The following is a 14,784-nucleotide window of genomic DNA, read 5'->3' on the forward strand; positions in this document are numbered from 1 at the left end:
AAATTTCATTTAAATGGCAGAAGTAATAATTACCTGCGTGGAGAGGTAATTGGGACTCTGCCTGAACTATTTGTGGACTCAATTGCAAGACATTTTGAGGCCAAGCACTGTGTGTATCCACAAAGCCTAGAGTGGGCCTGTATGTTTGAGAACTGTAAGGCATTCATTTACCTTCCACCAAGTACAGCTGAGCAATACAGCAAGTAAATATTGCTGGAAGGAAGGTCTAATATTAAAAGTTATGCCCATATCAGGCTGTAGAAAAATAGAAGAGTCAGTATAATTACTCTCTGAACCATAATTAGTGTGATTCAGATCACTATAGAGCTAAGAATGCAAGAAATAATGAATGATTGTATGCTCCAGATAAATTCAATATGGGGAAGCGCGAGTGGTCATTTCCAGTCACATGTCATCTGCATATTTGCAGACCCTGGTTCAGTGGATTTCCACTGAAATTTATATAGAAATCACTAAGGAACTTGAGAAATACAGATTTGCAGGCTTGGTTTTTATTTGGAAGGGATGGGTGGGTCCCAGGAATCTGCGTGTGAAAAGGAAATCAAAGTGATGAACTAGTAGAGGAAATCTGTCCTTAAATTAGCTGAGAAATAAAGGCAGAATAAGGAAAAGGGGGTAGCAGAAAGTGCCTCAAACTGAGAGTTAGAAAAGCTGGGCTCTAGCCCACCTACTGCTGTTGTCTCACTAGTAACTTGGGGAAATAGTTTCACCTCTCTGTGCCTCTTCATCCTCAACTCTAAATGAAAGGTTTAACTGGGTGATTTCTATAGACACTGCCTGTTCCAGCCTCTGTATTCCACCCAAAGCCCTTTTCCACCTTCTCAATTCCTAACAGCTAAGGTTTCCCTGGAGAAATGTTGAAAACTTTTCCTGCTCAGTATTCTTGGTGCATTCCTTCAACAATTTCAAAATGCATGGAATGATTTGCAGCCTTCCATGTTAGAGCTCCCTAAGTTTGAAAATACAATTGAAAACCAAAGGCTAACATGAGAGAGAAAGGGCACTCGGTCCAACCCTGCAAGTAATTTGCTTTCTCACAAAGTTGCGCTGTCCAGATCAATGCATATATGAATTAGGAATGCAGAGGTCCTCCAGAGCCAGCTCTTTTTTTTTTTTTTTTTGGCCCACAGAAAAACTTCATTATAAGCAGAAGGTCACTACACCTGCAAATGAATTTGTGTGCAATTCAGTACAGTGCAGTGAACATCATGGGATTTGTGTTCCTCATGGCTAATAATTTTAGCAGCATTTTAAAAACAATTGTACAGTTTTTTTATTTGTTTTTTGGGGGGGGGTATTTTATTTTTTACTGACACCAGGGTTATCACTAGGACACAGTGTCTGCATGATGAATCCATCACTCCTAGCAACCATGCTTCCCCTCCCCTTTCTTTTATTTGATAGGACAAAGAAAAACTAAGAGGGGTGGGTGAGGTAGAGAGGGATAGAGAGGGCACCAGGTGGAAGGGCACCTAGCTAAGCACAAACATTTACAGTGTTTGAGGACCCGAGGTTAAAGTCCCTGGTCCCCAGCTGCAAGGGGAAAGCTTAGCTTCACAAGTGGTGAAGCAGTGCTGCAAATGTCTCTCTGTCTCTTTTCCTCTATCTCCCCCGCCTCTGTCTCTATCCAATAATAAATAATACTATAAATAAATAGGTGGGGGGGCTGGGCAGTAGTGCACCAGGTTAAGCACACATAGTGAGAAGCACAAGGGCCGGTGCAAGGATCCCAGTTCAAGCCCCAGGCTCCGCACCTGCAGTGGAGTTCTTTCACAAGCAGGTGCCTTTCACTCCCCACTTCTGTCTTCCCCCTACTCTCTCAATTTCTCTCTGTCCTATCCAAAAGCAAAAACAACAACAACAATGGGAAAAAAAGATGGTTTCCAGGAGCAGTGGATTCATAGTGCAGGCACCGAGCCTTAGCAATTACCCTATAGACAGGGAGGGAGAGGGAGAGGGAGAGGGAGAGGGAGAGGGAGAGGGAGGGGGAGGGGGAGGGGGAGGGGGAGGGGGAGGGGGGAGGGGGGAGGGGGAGGGGGAGGGGGAGGGGGAGGGGAGGGGAGGGGGAGGGGAGGGGAGGGGGAGGGGGAGGGGAGGGGGAGGGGAGGGGGAGAGGAGGGGGAGGGGAGGGGGAGGGGGAGGGAGAGGAGGGGGAGGGGAGGGGGAGGGGGAGGGAGAGGGAGAGAGAGAGAGATTGAGACTTGCAGAGCTGCTTCAGTGTTTGTGAAGCATCCTCCCTGAAGCTAGGGACCAGGGGCTTGAACCCTGGAACAAAAATCTAATGTTCCTCTGTAAAGTACAGGCCTCCCATTGGCTCACCATGATTTTCAAAATCAGAAGTTATTTTCTATGCTGCCATGTTCTGTGAGTTGTCTTTTACTTCAGAATGCTGCTCCATTCACCCATCAGTTCGAAGGACAGTGCCCTAGTGTCTGTCTCAGTGTTCTTGAACATGCCCTTCTTACTTCCCACATTAAGGAGCACGGGCAGAGTGGTAGTAGAACAGGCTCTAAGAACACTAAAGCCAATTCTGGGGCCTCCCTGCTGAATCTGTTGAATGATACTTTTCACCGGGTCAAGCACAAGTGATACTCAACCGTTTCTGTCTGCACTATGGTAACATTAGCAGCTTTGGCAGTCTGAGTATAGAGTTCAATAGCAGAGACTGAAATCAGTGTGGTTATAGAAAAATAGGCTGTGTGAACATTCAACTGCACATTCAGATGTGCTTATGCAGCTATTCTAACTGGTCGAGAGGATGGTAATCAACTAAGAAACAGCCCAGGAGGTGGGGAAGCAGGGTGCTGTGCTCTGGACTTCAGGAAAAGTCAGTGGATTCACAACATTGATTTGAAGCCAAGACTAATAGGATAGAGGCAGATGAATTTGGTGCTATGGCATCTCTCCCTCCCTGTTTGTTTCTGTCTGCCTATCTGAAAGTTCACCCTGAAGCAGTGAAATCAAACATGTGTGAAGACCAGGCACAACAAAAACAATGTTTAATAAGTACATTAAGATTAATAAGATGGTAAGAATTAAACAAGGCAATGTTGGAATGTTCCTAGCCACGACCACGGAATGTGAGCTCAGTCCTACAGGGATGCAGAGGTAACATAGGTTCCTGTGCTGACTATGGGCCACAGATCAAATCAATGGGGTTTGCAGTTAACGATATTTATATACTTTTCCCATATTTGGGAGTTACTCTCTTCCCTGATTCAGCTTTCTGGTCCTTTTTCCAATTATGACACCATCTCCCCAGACAATAACTTAGGTCACCTGCACATTAAAATGTCAGGCACAGGCAAAAACTAGTTGGGTCATTGGCTCCTTGGAATATACCTAAAATAGATCTACTAGCTTTTTCCAAAACAGAAACCCCAAATCTCCATCCACAATATTCTATCCTTTAGGTTCATGATTAATCAACAATTTGTTCTGCTTTCTATCTTAACTTGTTTTCAGCCACTGGACTTCCCTGGGCACACAATCACACCAATGTGTCCTGGAGCCCCACTTCCCCAGAGCTCTGCCCCACTAGGGGAAGAGAGAGACTGCCTGGGAGTATGGATCAACCTGTCAATGCCCATATTCAGCAGGGAAGCAATTATAGAGGCCAGATCTTCCACCTTCTGCATCCCACAAGGACCTTGAGTCCATACTCCCAGAGGGTTAAAAAATAGGAAAGCTATCAGGGGAGGGGATGGGATATGGAGATCTGGTGGTGGGAATTGTGTGGAGTTGTACCCCTCTTATCCTATGGTCTTGACAATGTTTCCATTTTGTAAATAAAAACAGTATTTTTTTTTTTAAAAAAAGGCAATGTGGGAGTCGGGCAGTACCATGGCGGATTAAGTACAGGTGGTACAAAGTGCAAGGACCAGCATTAAGGATCCCAGTTTGAGCCCCTGGCTCCCCACCTGCAGGGGAGTCTCTTCACAGGCGGTGAAGCAGGTCTTCAACTGTCTTTCTCTCCCCCTCTCTGTCTTCCCCTCCTCTCTCCATTTCTCTCTGTCCTATCCAACAACAACGACATCAATAAAAACAGTAATTACAATTTTTTAAAAAAGGCAATAAATTGTGTGGAGTTGTACCCCTTTTATCCTATGGTTTTGTCAATGTTTCCTTTTTATAAATAAATTTTTTTAAAGGTGCTCAATAAAAAAAAAGGCAATGTATACAAAGTACCTAGCACATGGGAAATGCTGAAAAGACATTGCTAATTCCATCTCAAGAAGAAACTAGATGCATCTATGTCTTATACAATTGGTACAGCTCTCTCCCCCAGGGATCTGGAAATGCAGTCCTGAGGCACCCTGGTCCTGGACTGTCTTGGTATCTATTCTGAGTTCATCACACTTAAAATTTCCTTCTTTCATTTGGAAGAAGTAAAAGGTATATGTGTGACTTAGAAAGGAAGAGAAGGCAGGCCAAAAAAAATGGGCAAATATATATAAATATAGGTAGTTATAGAAATAACAGTCAACTCATATCTATGATCCTGGGAGAACTTCTGCAGTTTCCAGTAGAGAGAATGGGGACACAGAACTCTGGTGATGGGAACAATGTAGTTATACCCCTGTTATCTCATAATTTTGTAAATCAATATTAAATCACTAACAAAAATATTTTTTAAAAACATCAAAAATTTTTTTCTTCCTCTATTTGTCCTTCATCCCATCTATGTGTCTTTTAAATAACACAGTTACTGTCTCAACTATTCTAGATATAAACCCTGTCATCCTCACACTCTTTCTCAGGACTTGGTTAAAGTCAAAGGAAAATAAACTCATGTGTGAAGTCAGTTTTAAAGGTATTCTGAGCCCTAGATTCTAAATAAGAATTTGCAAACCCTTCTCCATCCACACAATCAACATCCCCCATTGGGATTGCCATCCCAAAATGGCAAATTTTTGTATGTATGTATGTGTGTGTACAGAGTAATTTTTTCTGACAGATGTTTCTCTTGCTGACCAAGCACCATATAGTATCAACATCCCTGTTGCCAAAATACATGAAGATGGGATCAGTCCTTTTATTTTTTTTTGAGAAATTAAAAAAATATATTTATTTATTTTGGATAGATACAGAGAGAAATTGAAAGGGAAGGAGGAGACAGAAGGAGAGAGTGAGACACGTGCAACAATGCTTTAGTGTTTATGAAGCTGTCCTCCTACATGTGGGGACCCACCAGGGGCTTGAACCCAGGTCCTTATGCATTGTAACATTTGCAGTCTAGTGGTCAGTGGTAGTGCACTATGTTAAGCTCACATTTTACCAAGTGAAAGGATTCAGGTTCAAATTCCCAGTCCTCAGCTACAGGGAGGAAGCTTCACAAATGGTGAAGCAGTGCTGCAAGTATCTCTCTCTCTCTCCCTCTCTATCTCCCACTTCCATCTGTTTCTCTGTCTCTATCCAATAAAAAATAAAATGTGCACACTCTTGCATGTGCCACCACCGGGCCCTGTACAGTTTTGCCAGTTTGAAAGTCTAGGGCAAAGAGGGAGGGCAGAGAGGAGGGAGAGAAGGGGAAGCCCTCTAGCCTTGAAGCTGTGTGAGCTCGGAGGCAGTGAGTCCTAGCTCAAGCTACTGACATTTGGATGACCTCATAAAACTCTCAGGTACCGCAGCCTCGCTCTCCAGCCTGGTAGTAATTCTAACCACCTCACAGAGTTGCTACAAGGTATAGTAAATACAAATGACTGTAATAAACATAAAACTGTTCACCTGAGGAAGGTGGGTCGATATTGGGGCAGCTTGGAATGTTCCTACTCATGACCACAGAATGTGAGCTCAGATCTATAGGGATGCAGAGGTCACATAGGCTCCTAAACTTAATATGGGCCCCAGACCAAATCAAATCGATAGGGTTTACAGTGAACAATATTTATACCCCTTCCCCATATTAGGGAGCTACTCTCTTCCCTGATCCAGCTTTCTGTCCCTTTTCCAGCCATGATATCACCTCCCCAGACAATAACTTGGACCCACCTGCATATCAGATTTCAGGCTCAGGCAAAAAACAACAACAACAACAACAACAACAAAACCAGTATAGCTACAGGCCATTTGAAATATAACTAAAGTATGCCTACTAGCTATCTACAAATTGGAGGACCCCCCCCCCAACACTTCATCTGCACTATTCCAGCCTTTAGGTCTATGGTTGTTCAACAATTTGTTTGGCTTTGTATGTTAACTCTCTTTTCAGCCACCAGGTTCCAGATACTAGCATGATGCCAACCATACTTCCCTGGACAGACAACCCCAAAATGCTTTTGGAGCTCCACTTTCCCAGAGCCCCACCTTACTAGGGAAAGAGAGAGACAGGCTGGGAGTATGGATAGACCTGTCAACGCCCATGTTCAGCAGGGAAGCAATTACAGAAGCCAGATCTTCCACCTTCTGCACCCCATAATTACCATGGGTCCATACTCCCAGAGGGATAAAGAACAGGAAAGCTATTGGGGGGGGGGGATGGGATACGGAGATCTGGTGGTGGGAATTGTGTGGAGTTGTACCCCTCTTATCCTATGGTTTTGTTAATGTCTCCTTTTTTAAATAAATTAAAAAAAAACTGTTCTGTGAATGCTGATGAATAGCTGTATAAAAGTGGCACAATCAATTCCCCCATGCAAAGATGTCTAAAGCCCCCAAATGATGATAATTTTTTAAAAATTTTATTTATAAAAAGGAAACACTGACAAAACCATAGGATAAGAGGGATACAACTCCACACAATTCCCACCACCAAAACTCCGTATCCCATCCCCTCCCCTGATAGCTTTCCTGTTCTTTATCCTTCTGGGAGTATGGACCCAGGGTTATTATCCACCTTCTGCACTCCATAATAGCACTTTTTAACCCGTCAGCTTTGTGAAAAGTTAAAAAGTAGTATTTGTATTAGTATTATGAGATAAATACTGCAATCATTTATGGGGGGGTATAATCCAACTTCTACCGTGAAGATCTAGACCCTTCTCCTACCCATGGAAGGGAAAAAGACAAATTGCTTTTTGCTTCTGAGATGGGTTACTTTCTAGAGCTAGGTTCGACCAATTCACTGATTATTGTTCATTTCCTTGTCATCTAATGTGAACAATCTTTACTGTTGCTTTTCCAAGTAAACTGGATTCAAAATAGACCCATATCAATTACGTCCTTAGACTTTTTCTGCTCCAGACTCCAAGTCCCTTGAAATCTGAGATCATCAGTTTAGGTTTGTTAAATAAAATGAATGAATGAGCAAGTGAGTTAGTAGTGTATCTTGTCAATGAGAAACGTACACATTTAAGTCATTCCAGGGTAGAAGAAATATAAACGGGATGGTAGATGTTGGTTTGTAGGTAATCGATAATCAACTGTCCTAGTTTTATTTTGTTTTGTTTTTAAGTCAGTTTCCAAATGATTTAGTTTATGTTAAATTTATGTTAATTTTATAATAATATTTATTTTGTTTCTTACCTCAGAGACAAGAAATAAGCATTATTTTTAAAAAGCATGTTATTTTTTTTTAAAAAAAGTTAAAATTATCTCTCAAAACTATATAATACACTATTTGGAAGTACTTGGTCAACTCCGAAGCATAGCATCTATATCCAGGAAAGCATAAGTTTTAAACCATAAGTTTTCTTTCATTTTTAAAAAGCATATATTTTATTTATTTCATGAAAGACCAGAGCACCTCTCTGGTATATGCAGCAACAGGAATAATATGCCCATTCTCAGTTGCCAAGTTGCTCCCCAAGCCACTTAAAGCATGAATTAAATAAAATAAATAAAAATTTTAAAAATAAGTGTTCCGTTCAAGGAGAGAAAGTTAATTATGGATGCTACATAAAAGTTATAACAGCTACACCAAAATTTCCAACAACTTAGTGGGGACCTACATTTGGAACTTATTGAATAAGTGAACCAATTTTTACCATAAAAATGTAACCGCATTAGGAGCTGGGCGGTAGCACAGCAGGTTAATTGCATATGGTGAAAAGCTCAAGGACCTGATTTGAGCTCCCAGCTTCCCACCTGCAGGGGGGTCACTTCACAAGCAGTGAAGCAGGTCTGCAGGTGTCTTTCTCTCCCCCTCTGTCTTTCCCTCCTCTCTCGATTTCTCTCTGTCCTATCCAACAACAACAACAGCTATGACAACAATAACAACTACAACAAGCACAACAACAAGGGCAATAAAATGGGAAAAATGGCCTCCAGGAGCAGTGGATTCATAGTGCAGGCACCGAGCCCAGCTATGACTCTGAAGACAAAAAAAAAAAGTAACTGCATTCAAAACCATAAAATCTACACAGGAATAATTACACGGCTTATTAATAAAGTTTTCCTCAATTTGGATCTAGACTGTCATTAGTTCTTTCAAACAAAAGTTAGAAGTTTCCAGAATCCTGGGCTTACACAGAGCCAGACAGGGACAAGGTGAGGGAAGGAGTGCTAAGGAATGAATCTTATGTTATGGCTTCTCTGATGAAATCTCTTATAGAATTTCTGAATCGTAAAAATGATCCAAAGTAGCAATCATAGGGATGGTGAAGTGTTGAAATTCAAGAATGGAAGAATGCTAATGATGGGAGGTGATGGACCTGAACAAGAAGATTCACGGCAGACAATGCCCTTTGGTGTACATGTTTCTGGCTGATTTCCATTTCCAGATGATTCTGTCAGCACCAACAGGAACAAAAAAACAACAGATTCACCCCAGTGCTGCCACCACATGCCTCATTAACCAGACCAGAGTACCTTGTCGGAAGTTGGGGTAATGAGAGATTTGTTTCTTTTGTTTCTGGAGTAATTTATAAATCCTCTGAGAAGAATGTAAACAGATGTAGCTCAAGAATTCCATTGTCATCTGACTTTAGGAGTCTGAGGTTGAGATGAAGGAGAGGAGCAGGAGGAGATGAAGTCCTCCTCTGCAGAAGGCTTGAGTCTCACAGGGAGAAGATCACATGCAAGTGCTATGGGTTTTGTCCGCTATGCTGAGATGAACTGCAGTGGAATTTTTGTTGTGACTTTTGTTTAAAAATTTTACCATAACGGTAGAGAAGAGAATGTTCCATCCTCTGAAGGGAGGCTGGATAACATACTCTACCTACCACCTGAGGAAGACAGGTCCTGAAACTGGGGCAGCTTGGAACATTCCTACTCATGACCACAGAATGGTGAACTCAGACCTACAGGGATGCAGAGGTCACATAGGCTCCTAAGATGAATATAGGCCCCAGATCAAATCGATGGGGTTTATAGCCAACAATATTTATACACCTTTCCCATATTTGGGAGCTACTCTCTTCCCTGATCCAGCTTTCTAGCCCTTTTTCCAGCTATTACATCATCTTCCCAGATAATAAACTGGGTCCACCTGCATATCAGAGGTCAGGCTCAGGAATAAACTAGTATAGTCATGGGCCCTTTGGAATATTATAACTAAAATAGGCCTGCTAGCTATCTTCATAAGAGACCCCAAATCTTCATCTGCACTATTCCAGCCTTTAGGTTCATGATTAGTCAACAATTTTATTGACTTTATATGTTAACTCTTTTTTCAGTCACCAGGTTCCAGATGCTAGCATGATGCCAACTGACGTGCCTGGGCAGACAACCCCACCAATGTGTCCTGGAGTTCCGATTCCCCAGAGCCCCACCCCACTAGGGAAAGAAAGAGGCGGGCTGGAATATGGATTGGCCTGTCAATGCCCATGTTCAGCGGGGAAGCAATAACAGAAGCCAGACCTTCCACCTTCTGCACCCCATAATGATTATAGGTCCATACTCCCAGAGGGTTAAAGAATAGGAAAGCTATCAAGGGAGGTGACGGGATTCGGAGATCTGGTGCTGGGAATTGTGTGGAGTTGTATCCCTCTTATCCTATGGTTTTGTCAGTGTTTCCTTTTTATAAATAAAAAAATAAATAAATAAAAATCTTACCATAATATGTCATATTAATTATTAGTATATTTTCCAGTCAGAGTGAGACTCGGGCAACTCCATATATGGCTCACACCTTGACTAAATTATATATACAGGCTCCTGAACAAGGATCCTTACAGTATAGCCTAGCGGTTAAGAGCATAAATTCTAGAACATAGACCTTAGACTTGGACTTCAATGTAAGTCCAGTTTCAACACTTCCTACCTGTCTGATTTTAGTTAGGCAAGTTCCTTAATGTCTTTACCTCTCAATTTTCTCATCTGTGATAATGATGTTGTTTATCTCATTGAGTATTATGAGACTTAATGAGTTATGGGACTTTAGATTTTAGGTCTAAAGTACTTAAAATACTAAAATCTACTGGCCGAATTCTCTTCATATTTTTCTTCTTCATCATAATTATTTGTCTTTGTAGTCCCAGTACTGGGCACAATATATAGCACACAGTTCATCCAAATGCTTGAGGAATTAATCAATGAGTGAAGTTTTAAAGTAAGAAGGCTTGTCACGAATGCAGTTAACTTATAAATCTTTCAAGAATACAACCAGAAAGTTCTACTAATTATGTATGTCCCAGTTTTATTATGTGAGAAGAGCCAACACTCAAAATAAAAATCCTAGAAAAGTCCATAAAGATTAAATTAATTTCAGTACCATTTCTAAATTACATATCATAGCACATACTCTAAAACTAGCGATCACTGTTGCTATGCCTCTATAGTAAATATAGCTTTTTATTTCCACCAGAGTCATTGCTGGGGCTTGGTGCCTGTATAACAACTCCTGACAGCCTACTTTATATCTTTTTTTATATATAGAGGCAGAAACATAGAAAGGCATAGAGATGAAAAGAGGCACAGAAAGAAAGAGAGACACCTACACCATTGCTCCACCTCTCATGAAGTTTCACCCCTGCAGGTGTGAACAGGAACTTGAACCCAGGTCTTTATACATGTGAACATGTACAGTCTACCAAGTACATGAGTACCCTGTTCCAAGACAGTAATTTTTAAGTAGCCAGAATATTTTAATTATCAAAATGTCCCAAACCCCCAACATTTCTGCATAGTTGAAGGTTTTACTCTAGTATAAGACCCAAAAGAACATTTCTTAGGCGTCACAACATATAATAGCTACTTCCCTGGCCATGCATTTATTTATCTTCTTTTTAAAAAATTATACATGCCCACAAATGTTTTAATACAAATTAACTTTGAAGGAGCTTAAACAGCCTCAGATTTCCCTCTAGGAAGTACATGTTGGAAAGTCTATCAGAGCCAAGAGGGCAACAGAAATTAGAATAGTCGGTCTACCCTAACAAGGGAATTTCAGTCAGTGGGCTCTCTGGTAGTTCCTTGCCCACTTATCAGTACCAAATTTAGGCCAGTCATTTTTTAGCCAACCATTGAGCATACATTTGTCATTGCTGTTGGTTTGTACACATGGCCGCTCATCCATTTCAGTCATATCACAAACCCAGAAAGGCATGACCCACTTTTAGAAGTGCAAAGAGCTAGGTCAGCACCCCTGTCTGAGGTGCCAAATCTTCCATATTAAATATGTATGGCATATCTGTGAGTAGAAATGCTCAGACATATGAATCAATATTTCCCATGACCTTGAACCAGTTTGCTTGGGAAGGATATTTTCACTCACAGCTTCATACCTTTAATTCACCAATGGAGGAAAGTAGGCCTGCTCCATATGCCCGTAGCTGTCCTTCTTGTTTGCAAAGGCCAAACTCGATTGTGAAGAAATAGCACTGGATAAAAAAAATAAATAAAAATAAAAAACAAAATGGAAGCTAGTCAACAAGTTTGCTATAAAGTAAAATATCACCCAAAATTAAATGGTGCACTTTGCATCATTTTTCAACACTAAGTTCATTTACCTATTTGTTCATTTATTTAATGAGAGAGAAATATATATAGAGAGAGACCAGAACTTTGTTCAGTTCTGGTTTGTGGTGGTGCTGAGGATTGAACATGGAACATCAGTGCCTCAGGCATGAAAGAAAGCCTTTTGTATAGCACTATGCTATTTCCCCAGTCCTCAACACTAAATTTAAATACATCTGAAACAAAAACACTGACATCTATAATCTTGCCACATGATCCCTCCCTGCACTATTGGTATTTGTAAAAGATATTACCTCTTAATAGTCTTTTGCTTCTTTGATTCAAAAACCCATGAATCTTAAAAGAAACATAAAATAAAACCACACAGAGATTCCACTTCACACCTGAGGTGGCCTACAATAACAAAACAGAAAAGTAACTACTGTTTGGCAAGGATGTGGAGACAAAGGAAATGCTGATAATGGTGGGAATGCAAATCGGTGCGGCTCCTATGGAAAACAGGGTGAAGAGTCCTTAAACAAATAAAGATGGAAATGTCATATGATCATCCAGAAACGCCAGGCATAGGCACGTAACCAAAGAACAGTAAAGTACTACTTGAAAAGCCTATATGCAGCCCTATATTCATAGCTGCAAAAAATATAGCCAAAATATGGAAGCAACCTATGTATCCATCAACAGATGGTTGGATAAAGAAATTATGGAATATATATTCAATGGAATACTACTTCTATTGCTGCTGCTGCTGCTGCTGCTACTACTACTCTCTGCAGTTGAAAAAGGTGATATTGTATCATCTGAAACAAAATGAACAGAACAGGAGATGATTATGCCAAGTTAAATAAGTAAAAAGTTAACTACATGCTGAGTTAAACAAGTAAAAAGTTAACGGGAAGGCGGTTTTTCCCATATGTAGAAAAACTATAATTAAAACAAATGAACTTGCACTCCCCTCACCAAAAAGAATGTCTTTTAGACCTTTGTGAGAATTATGGTGGTTATGGGATGGGGTTGAACAGGACTATGGTGGTGAGTGTAGTGATTGACACATATATGGGTATGATGACGCACAACTGTGGATGTGGAACTACGACCCTCAGATCTGAAAATTTACAAACCATTATTAAATCACTAATAATGAAAACTACACAAAAAGAAAAATAACAGGAGAAAAAACATGTCAAATAGCATACCCTGCAGTAATTTTTAAAACCAAAAGGCACACTGACTTAGAAATAAATTAATGTCACCATGATAGCACCATAAAAATACAATAAATTTCAGTTGCATAGGTTCATGAAAATGTGGGAAAAAAACTTACACGGCAGTAATCTCAAACTAATATTTTGCAGTTTGTTTATTCAACAAATACTTGTTGATTACCTACAAGGTACCAATCCTTAGTGGTTGTTTTGTTTTTAATGTGTGGTAAAGAAGAAGAGAGATTACCTAAAACAGACCTACTAGCTATTTCCAATACAGAAACCCCAAATCTTCATCTGCACTATTCTTGCCTTTAGGTTCATGATTAGTCAACAATTTGTTCCGCTTTATATGTTAACTCTTTTTCAGTCACCAGGTTCCAGATGCTATCTTTATGCCAACCCGACTTCCCTGGGCAGGCGACCCCACCAATATGTCCTAGAGCCCCATCCAGAGCCCCATCCCACTAAGGAAAGAGAGAGACAGGCTGGGAGTATAGACTGACCTGCCAACGCCCATGTTCAGTGGGGAAGCAATTACAGAAGCCAGACCTTCTAACTTCTGCATCCCACAATGACCCTGGGTCCATGCTCCCAGAGGGTTAAAGAATAGGAAAGCTACCAGGGGAGGGAATGGGATACAGAGTTCTGGTGATGGGAATTGTGTAGAATTGTACCCCTCTTATCCTATGGGGGTTTTCTATAAATAAAAATTTAAAAGAAAAAAGAAAAGCAAGTAATTCCTACCAAACTGGCAAAATTACAATTTCACACACACACATATATGTATAGTAAGGTGGCCCAAGCTTTAACAGTATCAACTACTACAGTTTCACCAAGATATTAAGATCTACAAGTGCTTTTGTTGAATTTAGGAGTTCAACCTAGACCAAAATTGCTATACAACCTCCCATCCCCTTACACTCCCCTCCCCCATAAAAAAAAGAAAACCTTGCGATGCTCTTGAGAAAGGCAAAAACTCTACTATTTTCTGCTCTTACGGAATAGTGAGAAGCTGACAGTGAGCAATAAAACTTGCATCAGATTAACACTGCCCTGCATTAGTGATGAAAGAACACTGGAGGTGTTGAAGAAGAGGAGAATTTAAACACTCCTGAAGGGGGGCAACAAATAATTATTATTTCTAGCCCTAGGAAGTTGGCTCTATTTTTATTTGGAGGTTATGCTGTCCCTTGGCTCAGGAGGGCTGGTCTATTTTTTTGAAATTTATGTCTTTGTCATCTCTAGATCTGAGGGGGCCTGTGGTGCAGCACTGGTGCAGCACAAAGATTTGTTATTTCTGGGTCATCAAGTTAAAACTCTAGAGCAGGAATGGGTAATCCAGCCCACGAGCAATAAACAGCCCTGTCAAGACCCCCGGAGTCTTTTTCGTAGCAACATCGAGTGTTAATTTTTAAGTTGATAATTTTGTATAGCTTGTGAATGATGTTATAGATACTCAAATGGCCCTTGGCAGGGAAATAAAAAAAAAAGAAAAAGAAAAAGCTCTCCACCTCTGCTCTAGAGGTAAAGTTTACTCTCTAGAGACACCTCCCACCCCCAGAGACGCTAAAATTATGGTCCTTCCTATTTCTGTCACCACCCACACCATCCACCCCTCCTTCCTCTACCGCACAGAATACTGAACATGGGCAGTCGGTCGGTGGCGCAGTGGGTTAAGCGCATGTGGTGCAAAGTGCAAGGACCTGCGTAAGGATCCCGGTTGGAGCCCCCGGCTCCCCACCTGCAGGGTGGTCGCTTCACA

At 41.0% G+C, this 14,784-nt stretch overlaps 1 protein-coding gene across 1 annotated transcript in view; it reads right to left on the minus strand.

The window, feature by feature from the left end:
* TPH2 (tryptophan hydroxylase 2) overlaps window positions 1-14,784 on the minus strand; it is a 125,797-nt gene that overhangs the window by 2,255 nt on the left and 108,758 nt on the right. Inside the window, exon 9 of the mRNA XM_007531276.2 lies at window positions 11,625-11,720. Coding sequence (XP_007531338.1) covers window positions 11,625-11,720 — 96 coding nt within the window. The remainder of the gene's footprint in view (window positions 1-11,624; window positions 11,721-14,784) is intronic.

The sequence above is a fragment of the Erinaceus europaeus genome, chromosome 7 (genome assembly GCF_950295315.1).
Source record: "Erinaceus europaeus chromosome 7, mEriEur2.1, whole genome shotgun sequence".
NCBI classification, from domain to species: Eukaryota; Metazoa; Chordata; class Mammalia; order Eulipotyphla; family Erinaceidae; genus Erinaceus; species Erinaceus europaeus.